The sequence below is a fragment of the Dipodascopsis tothii genome, assembly GCF_038497935.1.
Source record: "Dipodascopsis tothii strain CBS 759.85 unplaced genomic scaffold V1510scaffold_6, whole genome shotgun sequence".
NCBI classification, from domain to species: domain Eukaryota; kingdom Fungi; phylum Ascomycota; class Lipomycetes; order Lipomycetales; family Lipomycetaceae; genus Neoaidaea; species Neoaidaea tothii.
This window is the reverse complement of record NW_027117990.1, coordinates 5852-23974: the sequence shown is the minus strand read 5'-3', so window position 1 is coordinate 23974 and position 18123 is coordinate 5852. Positions and strand designations below refer to the sequence as shown.

Below are 18123 nucleotides of genomic sequence, written 5' to 3'. Positions count from 1 at the left end.
GCCAGCCGCCACCCCCCATCGCACATTCCAGACGCAAGGCAGCGCGCTAGCCGCCACCGCCGACTTGCGGCGTATCCGAGCAGCCGCGAGACAGTTCCGTCGTAGCCGCCAACCCTAGCCCATGTCACCTCCCCGCCGGCCGCCCGCCGTTGGCCGCCATATATGTTCGCCCGCGCCGCGCACAATTTTTTCCCTGTGTTTTACGACTCATCTGCATCCAGCCCCCGCACAAGCCCGCTCTCCAGCACAACCGACGTCTCGCGACAGCTCAATCATCTCCAATGGCGAATCTCTTAAGTAATTTCAGTAATAATCTCAGTAGTAGTGACGTGGCGGCGGCCGGCAACTCGGCCGCTGCCACGTCCTACCTCTCGGCCTTCTCGGCCGACCGGCTGCCTGTCGGCGCCACGCTGGCCTCGTGCCACGTGTACTCGGCCAGCAAGTCGGCCTTCAACTATCGCACTACCCCGGGGGGGGCAGCAGAGTGGTGGCCCTGAGGCCCCTTCTAGGAGAAGTCCTTCAGCCGAAAGGCCGAAGGCATCGTCGGACCTTGCAAACCAGTGTGAGAGACTGTTTGCTAATGGGACGGCGATCGAGAGCGCTGTGGCGGTGGATGTGGTGACAGCACACCCGCCTGCCCAGCGTCCCGCCGAGGACACTGGCCTCGAGCTCGACGACAACTACATTGCGTCGCCGCGCGGGTCGCCGACGGCCTCCCCCGTCGGCAGCCCGCCGGCTGAGCTCGCGACGCCCGCGCCCGCGCCCGCAGCTGCGCCTGCGCCCGCCCCGCGCCGCGTCAGCCCGTCCGTCGACGCGCTGCTGCATGTGGCGCACCCCAAGCTCGCGGCCTTCCGCGGCAAGGAGGTCGCCTACATCAAGCTCTACAACCACATCGAGGAGCAGCGCTGGATCGGCGCCGTCATCGACCAGGTCCTGGTCGTCTACGTCGGCGCCGATGCCGGCGCCAACCGGCTCGTCGAGATGAAGGGCAGCCTCGTGGCCCTGCTCGACCTCGCGACCGAGTGTCTCAACTGCGACCGCGTCGTCATCTGCCTCGACAAGACCGTCGAGGACTTTTCCACCGTCGTCCGCAACTTCTATTGGGTCGGCTTCGAGCTCATCCCGACCAAGCGCCCGCTGTCGGACGCCTGGGTCGGTCTCGAGATGGAGCTCTAGTGTAACTGATATCCTGTATTCCCGCATTCGCTATCGTGTCTGTACTCTAATAAACATAACTATCATCTGAACCTCGCGTGACCGCGCACAGTCCAGTGTAATCCAAAAGCTCCGGCGCCATCCAAAACTGTCCCAAAATGTGTCTAAAACACCGGCCGGCCGCGGTGGTCGAGCTCGAGTCCATCCGGCGGCACCCACTGGCCGTGGTCGCGCGACGACGACGACGCCGACGCCGCAATCTCCGTGTCCTTGGACACCAGGCTGGCCTCGTCGTCGTCCCACGGCCGCGGCGCACGGCCCGGCCGCGAGCCGTGCGCTACCAGCGACGCCATCTCGATGTTGTTGCCAGCCAGCATGCTCGAGCTCTGGTTGCGCGCCTGCTGGTACAAGTACCCGCCCTTCTCCTTGGTCGGCACTGCCGGCGACTCGCCGTCGGCCACGGTCGGGCTGCGCATGTAGCCGCCCTTGGTCGCAAACAGGTCGATCGGGCCCAGCTCGGTCAGGTCCTCGGACACGCGCTTCTCCGCAGCCAGCGTCTTGGGCGCTTGCTTCTTGAAGAGCATCAGCAGCAGGTTGATCACGACCATGATCGCCAGCATGACCGTCAGCAGCGCCTGGATCACGATCAGCACGATGCCGACCACCGTCGACGTCTCCTCCTGGACGCCGAGCTCCTCGACAAAGACGAGCAGGAGCACGAACGAGATCGTGCGGGTGACCGAGATCATCAGGTTGATGACGTTGCCCGAGCGCGTGTTGAACGGCCGCGCGATAAGCATCGCCAGCACCAGCACGCCCTCGATGCCCAGCTGGCTTGCCACCTGGATCAGGCCGTGGCCGTCGGCCAGGCCGGTGATGACGCCGCGGGCGACGGCGGCCACCGTCACCGGCACGAAGAACCACCAGTACTTGCTCTTGTACTGTCCGTAGAAGAGGCCGTACCGGCGCACGTACGGCTTGTGCTCATACAGCTCCTCGATGCCGCCGGGCATGCGGCTGGCCTTGTGGGCCACAACGAAGATGCGCGTCGTGTACGCCACCACGACGGCGGTGAACAGCCCGAGCGTGGCCACTGCCAACGCAAGAGACACCTTGGAGTCGTGCAGCCGGAACTGGTAGCAGCAGAAGATAGCCCAGGTGCTGTAGACGATGAGCATCTGACGTCAGCGGCGCCCTGCACGAGACTTACCACACGCACGACCGTCGACGACGTGAACAGGAAGCAGCGGTGCCGGAACGACTCGAGGCCCTTCTTGAGCGGCACGCACCGCGAGACGAGGTCCAGCGCGAGCTTGAAGGCCACGAGCGCAAACACGATCGCGCCGACGACGATGCCGAAGAAGACGAGCGCGGTCATGAAGATGTTGGTGTTGGGCACGCTCATGTTGTCCGAGTAGCGCGCGATGCCCTCGAGCGTGGCCAGGATCGTCGACGACGAGTTGGACGAGCCGGTGCCGATGGAGAAGTCGAGGCCGTCGATGCTCAGCCGGCGCACGAGCCGGGCCGCGGCGGTCGAGCCGGACGAGCTGTCGGCCGTGCCGATCAGGTACGCCTGCGAGCCCGAGTTGACGAGCGTCGAGTTCTTGAGCACCGCGTACGACGACACCGTCGTGTTGCCGCCGGTGTTGGCGCGCATGTCGTCGATCGCCGTCTCGAGCGTGCCCCACGAGATCAGGCCGACGCTCCAGCCAAAGTTCTGCGCGAAGCTCGAGTACACGTTCGGGTACGACAGCGAGAGCATGCCGTTCGACGCCAGGCCCTGCGTCCACGACATGACCTCCGGCAGCCCGACCGACAGCGCGGACGCGGCCGAGACCACGCCCACGCTCGAGATCGAGCTGAGCGCGCCCACGCCGGACGCGACCAGCGCGGCGCCGACGATGGCCGCCGACGCAACGGCCACCGACGTGTGCTTCGCCGTCTTGCCGTTGCTGATGGCCGACTCGTAGCAGGCCACGGTCGTGTTGTCGTCCGACGTCAGCACGAGCTTGGCCGCGCCGTCGAGGTCGGGGATCAGGAACGCGATCGACGGGATCTTGTCTGCGTACTCGGACGGCACGTTGACCTCGCCGCTGGCCGAGACCGAGATCGCCGGGATCGGGCAGAGCTCGCTGATGCCGTAGTCGCACGGGTCGAACGAGTACGAAAACACCTGCTTGCCGTAGGCCGTGACCTCGAGCGTCGCTGGCTGTCAGCGCTGCCGCGCACCCACTCACCTGTCACGTTGAGCGACTCGGTCGTCGTGCCCGCGATGTTAAACGTCACGTTCTGGCTGGTCTTGTCGTACGACAGATAGAACTCCGACACGTCCAGGTAGTCTGAGTCCGAGCACGAGTAGTACGTGCCTGTCGAGATGACGTTGCTGGCCGCGGCTGCGCCGGCCATGAGGGCGACGGCCGCCGTTGATAGCAACCGCATGTTGTTGTCGTGTGTGCGCTGTGTCCCTTGCTTCGGGTGTCTTCGTCGATTGCTCGTCCGTGAGCGCGTGCGGGGAGAGCGAGTTCTCAAGGGGCGGAGCCTGCAATTTCTACTAGACTGGCCTGCCGACGGCTCCTGGAAACTCTTGGCCGGTGAGTGTCAAGTGCCTGGAGAAGTTTTCGAGAGAGGAATGTGCAGGTAGAAGGGGCTCCCCGGGAGGTTAGTTGAGCCGCGTTCCCAATGTCATCTTCCATTTTTAGAAGCTTGGACTAGCCGAAATTGACGAAAAACAGGTACCTGAAACAGGGTACGCGCCCTGGATAGGGCTAGAGGCGAGGGCGCTAGCAGCAAGGCTGAGGGCGACGCGTCACGGAATAGAGTTTAATTTAGTAGTGAGGAACGTATGCTCCGCGCGGATTAGGTGACTGTGTGGCCACATGGTCCCAATGTCACTCTTAGGGCTTGCGACTAGGGTTAGAAAGCAGTCACGTCGCGCGGCGCCCAACACCGCCGGGGCGAGAGTATAGAAACTTTTGCGCCGGCAGCTTCTACTTTCCAACCCACACAGAAAGACCGGAGTGCATTTTACAATCCTTACGGACATATCTAAGAAGCACAGCGATGGTCAGTATGAAGCCCAGGGATCTCCATGCGACGAGCGGGATCCCGTTCGACGGCTGCGACGAGGACGTACTGACATGAGTGAAGGCACCCAAGACTAAGAAGGCTCAGGAATCTATCAACTCGAGACTGGCGCTCGGTAAGTGAAGCGAATGGCGGCGCGATGGCCGCGAGACCGGCCGGCTGTTGCAGGCCGTGCTTGGAGATATCGGACCAGTACTAACGGCCGCAGTCGTCAAGTCCGGCAAGTACACCCTCGGTTACAAGTCGACCCTCAAGGCGATCCGTACCGGCAAGGCCAAGCTTGTCATCATTGCTGGCAACACCCCGCCGCTCAGATCGTCGGAGCTTGAGTACTACGCCATGCTCTCGAAGATCACCGTCCACCACTTCCAGGGCGGCAACAACGAGCTCGGTACTGCCGTCGGAAAGCTGTTCCGTGTCGGTGTCCTCACCATCCTTGACGCTGGTGACTCGGACATCCTGACCACGCTGGCCTAGATGTTGCACTGTATAATACAAAAGTTATCAATGTAAATGCATACTAGCCGAAAACTGCGCTGTGCGCTGCGGATCGACGTGCGTGATCTGCCTGTAGCTGTAGTGCGTAGCTGGCGATGGGCGCGGTGCACCTGTTGGCGCTCTTCACGGTGCCTGCGCCAACGCCCAGTGTGGCCGTGCAGGGCTGGCGCCCTTTCCGCGCCATGCGACGCCACTTCTTCCCCTGCCGCTCGGGTCTGCAGTTACCCGGCCATCACCAGACGGCCTTACCTCGCCAGATCCTCGCTCTCACCGCACTCCAATGTCTTCGTTCATCTACTACCGGTTCCGGTCCCAAAAGGAGACGTCGCGCGTCCAGTTCGACGGCACGGGCATCTCCGTCTTTGATCTCAAGCGCGAGATTATCGCATCCAACAAGCTCGGCGACGGCACCGACTTCGACCTGCTCCTCCTGAACGCCGACACAAACGATGGTACGTACGCGGGATCGCCGCCCTGACCGCAGAATACGAGGACGACACCGAGATCCTGCCGCGATCGACGTCGCTGATCGCCCGGCGCAGCGCGCCCATCCGGCCCGGCAAGGGCACAGCCGTCCGCTACGTCAGCGGCCGCATGCAGATGTCGTTCCACGGCGGCCGACCGGGCGCGCCCACGTTCGTCGCGGGTGCAGCCAACCCCAAGACTCTGTTCGGCAAGAGCCAGGCGCTGCCGGCGATGGCTGGCAGGAAGCGCCCGCTCTCGCCGGGCGGCTCGGGCAACACCGAGGACGACATGATCAACGCCATGCTCATGGCCGAAGACGCCCAGTGGAAGCAGACGCAGGAGCACATGGCCTCGGCCACGCCCGTCTACCGGCCCAACCAGCGCAACCAGAAGGCCGTGCCCGAGCACCCGCTGCCGCCGGGATACATCTGCTACCGCTGTGGCCAAAAGGGCCACTGGATCCAGAACTGTCCGACCAACAACGACCCCAACTGGGAGGGCCGCCGCGTCAAGCGCACCACGGGTATTCCCAAGAGCTTCCTCAAGGTGGTCGACAAGTCTGCCGAGAACGACATGCCTGGCACGGTCATGATCAATGCCGACGGCGACTACGTCGTGGCCCAGCCCGACAAGTACGTATTCCGCGCGCTCACCGCTGACTCTCTCCAGGGCCTCGTGGCAGTCCTACCTGCTCAAGCAAAAGAACGACCAGTAGCGCCCGGTCGTCGGTCGTGTAAGATATGCATTGGGTTATCTGGGTCATTGTACATTATTCCTTTTGAAGTCACGTCGTTTCAAATACAGCACTACTTCTTGTTCTTGCGCGTCCGCGTCGGGATCCGGATGTTGCTGAGCAGCTCGTTGGGCAGGTACTTGCGCGCCAGCGAGATCGCCGACGTGCGCTCGTTGATCTGCCGTTGCCGCTGCATCAGCAGCAGAACGTCCGTCTCCTCGATGGTTTTGCGGCCACCATGCGTGGCGTACGCTTCCAGGTCGCCTGACACGTTCTCGAAGAATGTATCGGAAACGTCGACGAGAGCCTGCAGGGCATCGGGGGCCAGCGGCATCGACCGCAGGTTCTTGGTCATGTCGCTGATCAGCCGGAGGGGCATGCCTCCAGACCTGGCGCGGGCGCGGCGCTGTTGCGGCTGCTCGGTAGTGCCAGGCCGACTGCGGACGAGCAGCGACGTGTGTGGCGACTCGGCCGGCAGTGTGTAGTTTGTCTGGACCACCTCGGCCTCGGAGTCTGAGCCCTCCAAATACCGGCTGCGGTCGGCCTCGTAGCGCTGGGGATCGGCTGGATCGTCGCGCGGACTGTCGCGCGGGCTGTCTCGTGGACTGTCGCGCGGACTCGAGTGGAGACTCTCCTCTGGACTGGCCTCGCGGCGGAAGCGAAAACTGTCGTCCTGCTGGTACCGGGCGTCCAGCTGGTACCCGCCATCCCGCTGGTACCCGCTCTCACGCGGGTACCCGCCGCTGCCCTGATACCCGTTGTTCCCCTGGTACCCGTCCTCAAGCTGGTACCCGCCGGCGAAGTCGCCCGGCCGGCCGGTCTCGGTCGCCTCGGCCTCCTCGAAGCTCACGTTCTCGTCCGGCTCGTCCATGCCAAAGCCGAGCGGCCCGATCTCCTGATCGTCTGTGCCAAAAGCCACCGGCCCCGGCTCTTCGTCCACAGACATGTCGATCTCGTTAGAGTCGGCTCCCGGCCCAATCGACATGTCTGCATCCGGCTCGTACGGCTCCGGCAGCTCCTCGCGGTCCTGCGCAAGAATCGCGGGATCCACGTTGATCACAAACGCGTCTGACACGCGCCCGTCGAGGCTTAGACGCGCCCGCGGGTCTGCCCGACGTGCGATCTCGACCGTCATGTCGCCGTCGTGAGCCACCGGCGGCACCGGTAACGGCTCGTCGTCACCGTCGAGCACGGCCTGGCTGAGCTGGCTCAGGGCCGGGCTCGGTGGCACGTCCTCGTCATCCTCAGCGTCGAGAGGGCTTCGCAGAGTCTGATTGCGCAGGGACGAGGCCGACCGCGGCGCCGACCGGATAGACCGCGGTACCGACCCTGCCGACCGCGGCACGGATCCGGCCGGCCGCGGCACCGGCGTCGACATCTCGGCCGGCGCCGGCGCTGGCGTCGACATCTTGGCCGGCGCCGGCACCGGCACCGGCACCGGCGTCACCATCTCGGCCGGCGCCGGCACCGGTCCAGGCGTTGGCGCCTCGTTCTCCTGGTTCTCCTGGTTCTCCTGGCCGAGCCGGCTGCGTCGACGCACCGTAAACGGCCCCGGCGGCAGCATGTCCTCGATCGGTCGATCCATCCGGAGAACTGCGTCAGCGGGCCCAGGCGCTTACTTACGTCGGCTGAGTGCCCGCAGGTCGTCCCGCGGCGTGGCCTGGCGAGCCATCTGCAGTCGCAGCCGGCCACGGTCCCGGCCCGGTGTCAGGGCGTTATATCTGACGCCGCGGCCGCCCCACGCGCCCGGCGTGCGGTGCGGCGTGCGGCCCGGCGTCCGGAACGGCGTCCGGCCGGGGGTCTTTAGTGGCGTTTTGTGCGCGTTCTGGGCGGTCACGCTCAGCGCCGGCCGCTGTGGCGGCGTGAAGGTTTCTCCGTCCATCCGGCTGTGCGTGCATCCGCGGCGCTGCGCCGCCAGACAAGATTCCTGGTCTCTGCTCTGCGCGTGGCTGTTGTCTCCGGTGGACGCGGCGCGTGGTGCGCGTCCGCGATGTTCCGGGTAACAGCCCGAACTCCCAAGGCGTGCGGCTCGGCCAAAATTTTTGCACCCGCACAGATCGCAGCAACATGGCGCAGAAGCGGAAACTCGGCGGCGACGATCTCGACGATGGGCTCGAATATGCGTACGACTCGGACGTCTCGGACGGTGCGCTCGTGATCGAGAGCGACGACGAGCCGTCCGCGCGCAAGTCCGAGCTCGACAAGAACCAGGCCGAGCGCAAGCAGAAGGAGAAGGAGAAGGCCAAGGCCAAGTCCGGCGGCAAGGAGAAACAGGCGCAGAAGGTAGGTCGGTCTCGGACTCGCTGACCCAGAAACGCCAGCGCATGGAGAACGAGATGGCCGTCAAGACCATGCTCGCCAAGCTGGAGCCGGCCGTCGTCGCCGACTACATGGCCAAGCGTGCCCGCGTCCGGTACCCGAAGCTGTCAACGATCGAGCTGGCCGACCGGTACCTGGTGCCGCAGACGGCGCTGGTCGATCTATCGGCCTGGCAGGGGTCGCGCGATCTGGCTGAGATCGAGGTCTACTTGGACAAGCGTAAGTCTCCGTCTATCAAACACGCTGACCGAAGTTGGCCTCGCCAACACCCTCAAGACCGCGCCGGAGGACAAGGGCTCGCCGTACGTGATTGTGCTGTCGCTGTCGGCGCTGCGGGCGTGCGAGGTTCGCCGCGCGCTGCCGAAGGAGATCAAGTCCATGAAGTCGATCGCAAAGAACAGCGTCGACAAGGACAAGCAATACCTCGAGGCCAAGAACCCGAGCATCGTGCTGACGACGCCGTTCCGCGTGGCCGCGCTGGTGAAGAACGGTGAGTGTGCCGCTGGCTGTGCTGACCGCAGGATCGCTCAAGCTGACGAACCTGAAATACGTCATCGTCGAGAGCTCGCACCTGGACTCGAAGATGCGCACCGTCCTCGACGACGTGCCCGAGACCCTGGAGGTCCTGAAGATGCTGGTCGACGGCGCCGAGGGCGTCAAGGTCGCGCTGTTCTAGCGGCCGTCAAAAGTTTTGTATTTAGTGAAGCATTTGGAGCAGCGGCTACGAGCGGGTGCACGCGCACAGAGAGCGAGACCCGCGGGGGACTTCCGACGGCGATTCCGCCTGCGCGGCTATATGCGGCTATATGCGGCTATATGTCTGCCTCAGGAAGCGCTCGATCGAGTCGCCGCCACTTTTGCGCTCGAGCGAGCCTCCGCGGCGAGTCTGTCGAGGGCGGCGGCTATATGCGGTTGTATGCCACTGCGGCTATATGCCTGCTCGAAGTCCGCCGGCGGCTCGTCCGCGGCCGGGCGTCCATGTCACCGCGGTCTGTCCATCTGGAGAGCCAGCTCCGCGGGATCCAGCCGCCTAGCTCTGGGCTCGTGCGTCTCGCTGGCGGCTACTGAGTGGCAGCCGAAGCCACCGTATGCGCCTACTTCCCAATTCTGTAGTTTAACCATCACGATCCCCGACAATCAGCCCACGTCGCCGACGCACGCCGAGCAGGCATCCAATCAGAGGCATACGACGATGGCAGTGCCGAGCGCGGCACCGTCCGGCGGGGCCGGCAGCGGTGGCAGCGTCGGCAACGGCCCGAGTGTCGGCTACGGCACGTCCGCAAACGGCGCCAGCGGCAACGGCACCAGCACCGCCAGCGCCACCAGCACCGCCGCCGGCGTCGCCGGAGCGCCTACGCCGGCCGGGCTCTCGACCGGAGACTACGCATTCTCTACCCCGTCGCCGCAGCTGATGTCTCCGGCCGCCCACTCGTTCCTCAAGTACCAGTCGACGGCGCCGTCGCCGCCGGCATCGCGCGCGGCCGAGAGCGCCACGCCGGCCGGCGCAGGCGCCGGCAAGGCCGAGCGCAGCGCGGTGTGCGCCGAGACCGCGTACTTCAACAACCTGGTGGTGATGCAGACGCACAACGGCTTCCCGACGTTTTCCGATGTCAACCTGCGCGTGTTTGACCTCGTCGAGGAGAGCAACACGACGTCGTCCGAGAACGACGCGGCGATCAGCCTGTCGATGTTTGCGGCCGTCAAGGGCAACAAGCCGTTGCGGCTGTTTTAGCTACACGAATGATTCATGATGGTTCATTCCTTTAATGTACATGCTTAGGCCTTCCAGATCTTGCCGATCGTGGCAGTCAGACCGACGTCCTCGGTCTCGAACTTGTAGGCGCCAAAGCCCAGGAGACCGGTGCCGGCCACGAGGAGGTACATGGCGAAGTCGTGCAGCTTGCCGTAGACACGCTTGGGGATGTAGTCGATGATGCACGCCTGGAAGCCGATGAACGAGTGAATGCCCATGGTGGCCATCAGGACGGCGTCGAGGACGGGCGAGAGCGCCGAGCCGGTGGCGAACGGGAGGATGGTGAGGGGGACCAGGCCGACGGCGAAGAGACGCTCGAACGACCAGTGGTACGAGCCGTGCGAGGGCGACGCCGGGGGGACCGGGACGGCCTCGTTGACGGTGCCGACGATGCCGCCTGGGGGTTAGCATTGGCTCTGAGAGGCTTAGGAGAGGCCGGCGGCAGACGCGGAGAGCCCGCCACAGGGCGCCGCAGCCGCGCCACGGCGAGCCGCACGAGCCGCACGAGCCGCACGAGCTGCGCGGCCGCACACGACCACGCTGCCGGAGCGGGGTCTACCGGCCGTCACGGCACAGCACGCGACCGCCGCCGCACGCACAGCCCGTAGGGCCAGCCCGCGTCGCTACCGCGAATCCGCCGCGCTGGATCTCGACCCCGCCAGGTACTTACCAGCAGGCTGGGGAATGGTGCCCAGGGCGCGCACAAACGGCCGCGCCGCCAGCGACATGCGCATAGGCTGGCGCACCAGGCTAACCGGGGTGCGGAGGACCGACAGAGATCGAGAGGCGTACATGGTGAGTATGGTACCGTGTGAAGTTCGGGAGGAAGAGTGAAAAATTATATAGGTCGGAAGAAAGACGGCGGGCGCAAAAACGCGGAGAAGGGCTCACCACACATCCCCGACGCCGGCCCGGCCAACCCCCCTCCGGCAGCTCGCCGCGCGCACACACCGCCGCAGCGCCCTGGCGCCCCGCCCGACGCACCCGGCGCGGCCGCGCCGGCCGCGCGGGGCTCGGCCGGCAGCCGGGGTGCTTCCGGCCGCTAGATCGAGAATGGGAATGTTGCCCGATTGGGACGGTGGTTTAGGGCTGCTTGGGCCAGCCGGGACCGGTCGCATAAAAGCTATTTCGCGCACGCTGATTGGCTGGAGAGTGCTGGCAAATCACGTCGAAGCTAGAGTTGAACAAGCAAGCAAGGAGCCGCGCGGCGGGGCGGATGCAGCGCAACCGGCACGCGCGCGCGACGGGTGTGCCGGACGGACGGCCGCTGTGTCACCCCCCGGAACGCGCGGTGACTGTGGCGGGTGCCGGGGCCCGTCAGCCGCCCTCTAAAATGTCGTGAATCCGCTCGGGCGACTCCCACCAGGCCGGCTTGGTGCATTTTGTAGGGGTATCCCATAGTAAAAGGGCGTAGGTCAGCGAAAACGTGCGGCCACCAATTTTTCTTCCGGTTTCCCATACAAAAATTTGCTTGCTAGTTTTTATTCCTCCTCCACCCATTTTTTTTATCAAACAACCCGGATTGAAGCATTCTGGTTTTGGGATTCGTGATTGACAAGATGCCTATCTCGACTGCTGCTCCTCTGCTGCGCACGGTGGGCCGTTCGGTCGGACGCACCCCGACGGCCAGCTTCCGGCGGTTTCTGGCGACTCCGGCCAGCCCGAAGACCAAGGTCACGACGCTGATTAACGGCCTGACGGTATGTAGCAGGCGCGGGCGCGCGCGCACGGGCGGGCGCGGCGCATTGGCGCACGGGGGCGCCAGCGGAGGCTGACGGACAGATTGCGACCGAGAACACCCCCAACGCGCAGACGGCCACGGTCGGCGTGTGGATCGACGCCGGCTCGCGTGCCGAGTCTGTGGCCAACAACGGCACGGCGCACTTCCTGGAGCACCTGGCGTTCAAGGGCACGGCGTCGCGTTCGCAGGAGCAGCTCGAGCTCGAGATCGAGAACCTGGGCGCGCACCTGAACGCCTACACGTCGCGCGAGAACACGGTGTACTACGCCAAGTCGTTCAAGAACGACGTGCCCAAGTCGGTCGAGATCCTGTCGGACATCCTGCAGAACTCGAAGCTCGACGGCAAGGCGGTCGAGCGCGAGCGCTCGGTCATCCTGCGCGAGTCGGAGGAGGTCGACAAGCAGTACGAGGAGGTCGTCTTTGACAACCTGCACGCCGTTGCGTTCCAGCAGCAGCCGCTCGGCCGCACCATCCTCGGCCCGAAGGAGAACATCCTGTCGATCAAGCGCGACGACCTGTCGGCGTACATCGCCGAGAACTACACCTCGGACCGCATGGTGCTCGCCGGCGCGGGCGCGGTCGACCACGACGAGCTGGTCGCGCTGGCCGAGAAGCACTTTGGCGCGCTCAAGCCGTCCAAGTCGAACCTGACGATCGGCTCGCCGCGCACGGCCAAGCCGCAGTTCGTCGGCTCGGAGGTCCGCATCCGCGACGACACGCTGCCGTTCGCTCACATCGCCATCGCCGTCGAGGGCGTCTCGTGGAAGAGCCCGGACTACTACGCCGGTCTCGTGACGCAGGCCATCATCGGCAACTGGGACCGCACGCTCGGCTCGGGCTCGCAGCTCGGCTCGAAGCTGTCGTACATGGTCTCGCAGAACCACCTGGCCAACTCGTTCATGTCGTTCTCGACCTCGTACTCGGACACCGGTCTCTGGGGCATCTACTTCGTCACCGAGAACCTGACCCAGATCGACGACCTCGTCCACTTCTCGCTCAAGGAGTGGTGCCGGCTCTCGACCTCGGTCTCGGAGGCCGAGGTTGAGCGCGCCAAGGCCCAGCTCAAGGCCTCGCTCCTGCTCTCGCTCGACGGCACCACCGCCGTCGCCGAGGACATCGGTCGCCAGATCGTCACCACCGGCCGCCGCGTGGAGGCCGCCCAGATCGAGAAGATCGTCGACGCCATCACCGTCGCCGACGTCCAGGCCTTTGCCCAAAAGTACATCTACGACAAGGACATTGCCATCGCCGCCCTGGGCTCCATCGAGGGTCTGCTCGACTACAACCGTATCCGGAACGACATGTCGTCGCTGAGATACTAGACGCCGCTGAGACGGACTCTGAGACGCCACGATTCAGTACTAGAGCCTCAATCTTTGTTTTATAGCATGAACCGCGCGCCGCGCCGACGTAGACAACAAGGGCTGCATTGCTAAGTACAGCCGACCCAATTCACACTAGAACGCGTACGGGAACAGCAGGTGCAGCGCCCGGCGCGTGCCGCTCCGCCGCGTCTCGTGCCGGTCCTCCTCGAACGCGTTCTCCTGGTAGACCACGCCGCTGTAGCGGACGTAGTTGCCGCGCCCGTCCGTCAGCTGGTCCACCGCCGGCCGGTCGCCGACGTAGACGCCCGAGTCGTCGCGCCGGAGCTCGTGCAGCTCCACGTCGTCGCTGCGGCACGGGCTGCCGCGGTGCGCGCGCGCCGGCGGCGTCGGGAACGACGCGCGCACGCGCCGGAAGAAGTTGAGCGCGTGCTCGTCCGCGCCGGCCTCGACGTAGCTCGCGTCCCGGTCGGCCTGGCGCTCGCGCTGCCGGCGGTACCGGCGCTCGCGGCGCACCGTCGCGTTCGTGATCCGCATGTTGGGCGGGATATAGCCGCGCGGCAGCGCCGAGCGCTTGCACATCGGGCACAGCGGCGACAGATTCTGCAGGAACGGGTCGATGCAGTTCGTGTGGAAGATGTGCTGGCACGGCAGCTCGCGCACGACCGTGCCCTCGACGAAGTCGTCCAGGCAGATCGCGCACGTCGGCTGGCTCAGCGTGCGCACCGCGTACTCGGTGCCCTTGACGTCGTACTCGGCGCCCAGGCCGAGGTCGACGTCCTTGTCCGAGCCGTCGTCGGCCGAGTAGCGCCGCGTCGGCATCGTGCGCAGGATCGAGTCCGGCACCGTGATCGACTTGATGCCCAGGTTGCTGAGCTCGATCTCGCCGGTCTCGAGGCGGCGGCGGAGCCGGCGCCGCGACAGGAACTGGATCAGGTGCACCGAGCCCGACGCCAGCAGGCCGACCATGCACAGCACGACCAGCGCGATGATCAGGAACGCCCACAGGTTCGGCAGCTGCGACGTGGCGTGGTCCTCGATCTCGACGGCGACGCGCACGTAGTCGCGCACGTCGAACTTCTGCGCCAGCTGCTTGCCGTACGGCGCGGCCGTCATGTTGCCCGAGTACTGCGCCATCTTGTCCATGATGGACACGCCGGCGGTCGCCGAGAGGTAGTACACGGAGAACGTGGGGTCGTCGTTGACAAAGTCCGGCACCCACGTCGCGTCCGGCACGCCGTGGGCGTTGCGCTGGTCTTCGGAGGCCGCGTCGTAGAAGATCATGTTGCGGGCGCCGTCGCGGCGGGCGCGCTGGAGCCACGCCGAGCCGCACGCCGGGTCCGTCAGCGGCGCGACGGCCACCGTGTTGTAGCCGTGCGGCAGATCGCGCAGGACGGGCACCTTGTCGGCCAGCTCGGACCAGCCGCAGCCGTCGGTGGGCATCGTCGGCACGTAGGCGAGCCCGGAGACGTCGTCGTTGTGCTTGGAGGACGCGTGCAGCGTCTTGGCCGTGTTGATCTTGCGGCGGAACGACTGCTTTTCCTGGCCGTCAGCAGAGCGGCGCAGACACTTACGTCGACCGTGACGACGCCGTTCATGGCCTTGCCGTCGTCGGCGCGAGCGGGCAGGACCAGCACGCCGAACTCGACGCGGATGTCTGGGTCAGCGGGGCCGGGAGACACGTACCTGACATGTTGGTTTGTTGGATGCCGAGCCTGGGGGGCGCCGGGCGGTCTTATTGCGCCGGGCACAAGGCCGCCGGGCACAAGAGCGCGACAAGCGCGACAAGTCGTGCGGGCTGAAAGCGTGCGGCTCGTGCGGCTCATTTGGGACGGCTTGTTCCGTTGTGCGATGCCCTAACCCTATGACGCGGACCGCGTTGTCGCAGCCGCATGGCGTGCGGCTGCGAGCGCCACCGACGGCGGGAGGCTGTGCAGCCTGCGGCGAGGGCCAGGCAGACGGGCGGCCCGCGGAGGGCGGGGGCAGGCGGTTGGGCAGGCGAGTGGGGGTGGGCAGGCCTGGCGGGCGCGCCTGCCGGGTGCGCCTGCCGCCGCAGTGCCGGGGGGCATCAGTGCGCCGAGCGGCACACGGCGAGTGCGAGAGCTGGCCATTGCGACGAGCTCGGCCATTGCGATGAGCTCGGCCACTGTGGCGCCGCGGTCCGGCGCGGCGGCGGCGGGCAGCGGCGGCGCGTGCGGCTGACCCTAGCCCTGCGCACAAGGCGCGGCCGGGTAACCGCTCTCCGAAAGCGCTACGCCCGGTTACCCTGCATCACGGCGTCCTTCCACACAGTTCTCCGCACCGCAGACGCCGCGCGCATCACGATGGCACCCCCCGCAGGCAAGCCGAAGCACTCGGCGAAGGGCAAGGGACAAGCGAAGGGGTAAGTCAGGCCGGGCGCGGAGCGCGGCGGCGGTCCGGGGTCGGACGGCGCGGCTACGGCGATGCAAATGCGCGCGGCCGCGCGGCACCAAACACGCGGCCGCGGCGGCCGGACGGCCCGTCGGCTGGCGCGCGGGCGCGCGGCGGCCGGCCGGTGCCCTGTGCGCCGCCCCGCGCGCTCCGGGGCCTCCCCGGGCGCGATCGCGGACTTTGCTGACCCCCAGGCACGCGGACGTGGACGCCCACATCTCGTACGACGAGCTCCTCTCGGAGTACGTGACCGCGTACAATGGCGGCGCGGCCGGCGCGGACGCGATCCCGCCGGTGGCCTCGCTGCAGCAGCTGCAGACGCACCTAAAGACGCTATCGTCGACGGCGCAAAACAAAATCAACAAGTATCAGATGGTCCTGCGGTCAGCCGGGTCGCGGCGCGGGTCGTCGGTGGCCGATCTGCCGACGTCGGCAGACGAGGAGGACGAGGACGAGGACGAGGAGGACGAGGAGGGCCGGCACGGGTCCAAGAGCTCGAAAAAGGGCGCCGTCGGCGGCAAAAACACATCGCCCACGGCGTCGTCGCCATCGTCGTCGTTCTCGTACGTGTCGGTCAAGGAGGAGATCAACAGCGACCGCGACTCGCCCGGCAAGGACGGGGCCGAGCTGTCCGGGCGCGACGACGACTACGACGACGACGAGAACGCGATCGAGGACGACGACGAGGCCGAGGAGGACGACGAGTACGCCAAGGCCGACGACGACGACGACGACGAGTCGCGGCCGTCGGCCAGCCCGCGCAAGCGCAAGGCGCCCGCGGACTCGTCGCGGCCGGCCAAGCGGCTGCCGTCGGTGTCGTCGGCGTCGCCGCGCGGGTCGACGCCGCGGTCGTCCAAGTCGGCGCGGTCGGGGTCCAAGACGGCGCCGGTCAAGGCCGAGTACGGGTCGGACGAGCAGTCGCCGCCGTCGTCGCCGGACGCGCCCAAGAGCCGCAAGCGCAGCTCGGAGACGGCCGAGGCCGGCAGGGCGTACGACGAGGACGAGGACGAGGACGAGGACGAGGCCGAGTCCAAGGCCGGCAGCGACGACCACGACGACGACGACGACCGCGAGGGCTCGGGCAACTCCAAGGACACGCGCAAGAAGAACCCGGCGTCCGAGTACGTGTCGGTGCAGAGCCTGCCCGAGTCGGCGCTGTCGCTGGTCTCGCCCAAGGACGAGAACAACGAGCACGGGCCCGCGCGGAAGCAGATCCCGTCGACCGGCACGGACGTGCTCAAGCGCAAGTACGGCGTCGCGTCGTACCCAACGCGCGACCTGCAGGACCTGCTCCCGGGCGAGATCCCGGACGAGGACTTCTCGCGGGCCAAGCCGGCCAACCAGGTCCAGTTCTCGACCTTCTCCACATACATCGAGCCGTACTTCCGGCCGTTTGTCGAGGAGGACCTCTCGTTCCTCAACGAGCGGTCCGACAACCTGTCGCCGTACCTCATCCCGCCGCTCGGCCCCAACTACCAGGACGTCTGGGCCGAGAAGGACTCGGCCATGGGCTACGGCCAGCCCGCCAACAACGCGGCCGCCGCCCAGCTCGCGTCCACCGTCGCCAAGGGCTCCTCCGAGAAGCTCTCGGAGGACTCGCTCGCGACCGAGGACATCTCGTGCGGCCCGCTGGCCTCCCGCCTGCTCTCCGCGCTGCTCAAGGACGAGTCCGACGCCGACGGCACGCCCCGCAAGGACGACGACGAGCTCTCGCGCGACACCTCCGGCATCTCGTCGTCGTCGGCCTTCCCCGAGCAGCAGGGCTGGCGCGTCTCGTCCGTCAAGGCCGACTACCTCACGCTCGAGGACCGCCTCAAGCGCGAGTTCAAGTACGTCGGCATCCTCGGCGACGACGAGGTCAACTGGGGCGCCCGCGAGGACGACGACATCTGCGCCGAGCTCCGCGCCCTCCAGAAGCGCCTCAAGGTCCTCCGCTCGGCCAACATCGCCCGCAAGCAGCGCGTGGCCAAGATCGTCCACCACCAGATGGCGTACCAGGAGTACGCCCAGATCCTCGAGGACCTCGACAAGCAGGTCGACCAGGCCTACCTCAAGCGCACCCGCACCATCAAGGCCAAGAAGAAGCGCTCGCTCACCGCGACGGGCGCCACCAACGGCGCGGCCGCCGGCGGGCCCGCCGCCGCCGCCAACAAGGGCGTCGAGCTCGGCGAGGGCATCCGCGCGCTGCTGGACAAGCGCCGCCGCTGGATCGACAACATCGGCCCGGTCTTTCCGCTGCCCGAGATCATCAAGCGCGTGCCGACCGACACCATCTTCAAGGACATCTCTCCCGAGGCCGGCGACGACCTGGCCGCGTAGCATGTACGATATAGCTAAGACAAGGTCACTCACGCGGCCACATGCGGCTGTATGCCATGCGGCTGTATGCCGCGGCTATATGCTGTGCGGCTGCTGCCTGCGGCAGGCGGCTATATGCGGCTATATGCTGCGCTGCACCGACGAGCCTCCGGCGGCGACTCCGTCGAGGTGCTGCCTGCGGCAGGCGGCTATATGGAAGGCGGCTATATGCTGCACGGCTGCCTGCCGCAGGCAGCACCCTCGACGGAGTCGCCGCCCGGGGCGCCCCCCGGCCCCCCCCCCCCCGCGGCGCCGCCCGCGGACGAGCGGGGGGTGGGGGCAG

General features: G+C 66.5%; 11 protein-coding genes across 11 annotated transcripts; 7 read left to right on the top strand and 4 right to left on the bottom strand.

Moving 5' to 3' along the window:
* Positions 1-861: 861 nt before the first annotated feature.
* On the top strand, positions 862-1176 carry V1510DRAFT_361707 (ornithine decarboxylase antizyme-domain-containing protein; the record flags this gene model as incomplete). Its single annotated transcript, XM_066931075.1, has 1 exon — positions 862-1176. A coding segment is annotated over one exon (315 nt), but the record flags the coding sequence as incomplete, so codon positions are not given.
* A 1-nt stretch (position 1177) lies between these two features.
* Positions 1178-3775, bottom strand: V1510DRAFT_374352 (uncharacterized protein). Its single transcript, XM_066931525.1, has 3 exons — positions 3393-3775; positions 2366-3360; positions 1178-2333 (listed from the first exon to the last, which is right to left on the bottom strand). Exons 1-3 carry the CDS (start codon positions 3592-3594, stop codon positions 1320-1322), a joined length of 2211 nt encoding a protein of 736 aa, XP_066790423.1. The 5' UTR covers positions 3595-3775; the 3' UTR covers positions 1178-1319.
* A 384-nt stretch (positions 3776-4159) lies between these two features.
* V1510DRAFT_412357 (60S ribosomal protein eL30) lies at positions 4160-4770 on the top strand. The gene is made up of 3 exons (XM_066933055.1): positions 4160-4218; positions 4303-4354; positions 4448-4770. The coding sequence occupies exons 1-3, from the start codon at positions 4216-4218 to the stop codon at positions 4714-4716; spliced, it is 324 nt and encodes a 107-aa protein (XP_066790422.1). The 5' UTR covers positions 4160-4215; the 3' UTR covers positions 4717-4770.
* Positions 4771-5012: 242 nt separating this feature from the next.
* On the top strand, positions 5013-6069 carry V1510DRAFT_412355 (DWNN domain-containing protein). Its single transcript, XM_066933054.1, has 3 exons — positions 5013-5189; positions 5222-5834; positions 5872-6069. Exons 1-3 carry the CDS (start codon positions 5018-5020, stop codon positions 5915-5917), a joined length of 831 nt encoding a protein of 276 aa, XP_066790421.1. The 5' UTR covers positions 5013-5017; the 3' UTR covers positions 5918-6069.
* Positions 5928-8092, bottom strand: V1510DRAFT_428706 (centromere kinetochore component CENP-T-domain-containing protein). Its single transcript, XM_066935283.1, has 2 exons — positions 7559-8092; positions 5928-7528 (listed from the first exon to the last, which is right to left on the bottom strand). The coding sequence occupies exons 1-2, from the start codon at positions 7815-7817 to the stop codon at positions 6009-6011; spliced, it is 1779 nt and encodes a 592-aa protein (XP_066790420.1). The 5' UTR covers positions 7818-8092; the 3' UTR covers positions 5928-6008.
* Positions 7915-9097, top strand: V1510DRAFT_412349 (U3-containing 90S pre-ribosomal complex subunit-domain containing protein). The gene is made up of 4 exons (XM_066933053.1): positions 7915-8218; positions 8248-8473; positions 8508-8744; positions 8776-9097. The coding sequence occupies exons 1-4, from the start codon at positions 8003-8005 to the stop codon at positions 8928-8930; spliced, it is 834 nt and encodes a 277-aa protein (XP_066790419.1). The 5' UTR covers positions 7915-8002; the 3' UTR covers positions 8931-9097.
* Positions 8930-10109, top strand: V1510DRAFT_303969 (uncharacterized protein). Its single transcript, XM_066930695.1, has one exon. The coding sequence runs from the start codon at positions 9051-9053 to the stop codon at positions 9984-9986; it is 936 nt and encodes a 311-aa protein (XP_066790418.1). The 5' UTR covers positions 8930-9050; the 3' UTR covers positions 9987-10109.
* Positions 9988-10978, bottom strand: V1510DRAFT_412345 (CybS-domain-containing protein). The gene is made up of 2 exons (XM_066933052.1): positions 10678-10978; positions 9988-10404 (listed from the first exon to the last, which is right to left on the bottom strand). Exons 1-2 carry the CDS (start codon positions 10799-10801, stop codon positions 10031-10033), a joined length of 498 nt encoding a protein of 165 aa, XP_066790417.1. The 5' UTR covers positions 10802-10978; the 3' UTR covers positions 9988-10030.
* A 105-nt stretch (positions 10979-11083) lies between these two features.
* V1510DRAFT_412343 (Metalloenzyme, LuxS/M16 peptidase-like protein) lies at positions 11084-13194 on the top strand. Its single transcript, XM_066933051.1, has 2 exons — positions 11084-11707; positions 11790-13194. Exons 1-2 carry the CDS (start codon positions 11567-11569, stop codon positions 13068-13070), a joined length of 1422 nt encoding a protein of 473 aa, XP_066790416.1. The 5' UTR covers positions 11084-11566; the 3' UTR covers positions 13071-13194.
* Positions 13195-13205: 11 nt separating this feature from the next.
* On the bottom strand, positions 13206-14763 carry V1510DRAFT_401556 (uncharacterized protein; the record flags this gene model as incomplete). Its single annotated transcript, XM_066932041.1, has 3 exons — positions 13206-14612; positions 14645-14727; positions 14757-14763. 3 exons carry the CDS (start codon positions 14761-14763, stop codon positions 13206-13208), a joined length of 1497 nt encoding a protein of 498 aa, XP_066790415.1.
* A 631-nt stretch (positions 14764-15394) lies between these two features.
* V1510DRAFT_401555 (histone acetyltransferases subunit 3-domain-containing protein) lies at positions 15395-17801 on the top strand (the record flags this gene model as incomplete). The annotated part of the gene is made up of 2 exons (XM_066932040.1): positions 15395-15453; positions 15677-17801. The coding sequence occupies 2 exons, from the start codon at positions 15395-15397 to the stop codon at positions 17799-17801; spliced, it is 2184 nt and encodes a 727-aa protein (XP_066790414.1).
* Positions 17802-18123: the final 322 nt, after the last annotated feature.

Coding starts and splice junctions, on each gene's coding strand:
- V1510DRAFT_374352 (XM_066931525.1), bottom strand. CDS start 3,594: ATGCGGTTGCTATCAACGGCGGCCGTCGCCCTCATGGCCGGCGCAGCC. Junction 3,361..3,392: donor CGAGTCGCTCAACGTGACAG/GTGAGTGGGTGC, acceptor GCTGACAGCCAG/CGACGCTCGAGGTCACGGCC. Junction 2,334..2,365: donor CGTCGACGGTCGTGCGTGTG/GTAAGTCTCGTG, acceptor CGCTGACGTCAG/ATGCTCATCGTCTACAGCAC.
- V1510DRAFT_412357 (XM_066933055.1), top strand. Junction 4,355..4,447: donor CAACTCGAGACTGGCGCTCG/GTAAGTGAAGCG, acceptor TAACGGCCGCAG/TCGTCAAGTCCGGCAAGTAC.
- V1510DRAFT_412355 (XM_066933054.1), top strand. CDS start 5,018: ATGTCTTCGTTCATCTACTACCGGTTCCGGTCCCAAAAGGAGACGTCG. Junction 5,190..5,221: donor GAACGCCGACACAAACGATG/GTACGTACGCGG, acceptor CCCTGACCGCAG/AATACGAGGACGACACCGAG. Junction 5,835..5,871: donor GTCGTGGCCCAGCCCGACAA/GTACGTATTCCG, acceptor GACTCTCTCCAG/GGCCTCGTGGCAGTCCTACC.
- V1510DRAFT_428706 (XM_066935283.1), bottom strand. CDS start 7,817: ATGGACGGAGAAACCTTCACGCCGCCACAGCGGCCGGCGCTGAGCGTG. Junction 7,529..7,558: donor CCTGCGGGCACTCAGCCGAC/GTAAGTAAGCGC, acceptor CCGCTGACGCAG/TTCTCCGGATGGATCGACCG.
- V1510DRAFT_412349 (XM_066933053.1), top strand. CDS start 8,003: ATGGCGCAGAAGCGGAAACTCGGCGGCGACGATCTCGACGATGGGCTC. Junction 8,219..8,247: donor AGGAGAAACAGGCGCAGAAG/GTAGGTCGGTCT, acceptor TCGCTGACCCAG/AAACGCCAGCGCATGGAGAA. Junction 8,745..8,775: donor GGCCGCGCTGGTGAAGAACG/GTGAGTGTGCCG, acceptor TGCTGACCGCAG/GATCGCTCAAGCTGACGAAC.
- V1510DRAFT_303969 (XM_066930695.1), top strand. CDS start 9,051: ATGCGGCTATATGCGGCTATATGTCTGCCTCAGGAAGCGCTCGATCGA.
- V1510DRAFT_412345 (XM_066933052.1), bottom strand. CDS start 10,801: ATGTACGCCTCTCGATCTCTGTCGGTCCTCCGCACCCCGGTTAGCCTG. Junction 10,405..10,677: donor CACCATTCCCCAGCCTGCTG/GTAAGTACCTGG, acceptor GCTAACCCCCAG/GCGGCATCGTCGGCACCGTC.
- V1510DRAFT_412343 (XM_066933051.1), top strand. CDS start 11,567: ATGCCTATCTCGACTGCTGCTCCTCTGCTGCGCACGGTGGGCCGTTCG. Junction 11,708..11,789: donor CGCTGATTAACGGCCTGACG/GTATGTAGCAGG, acceptor GCTGACGGACAG/ATTGCGACCGAGAACACCCC.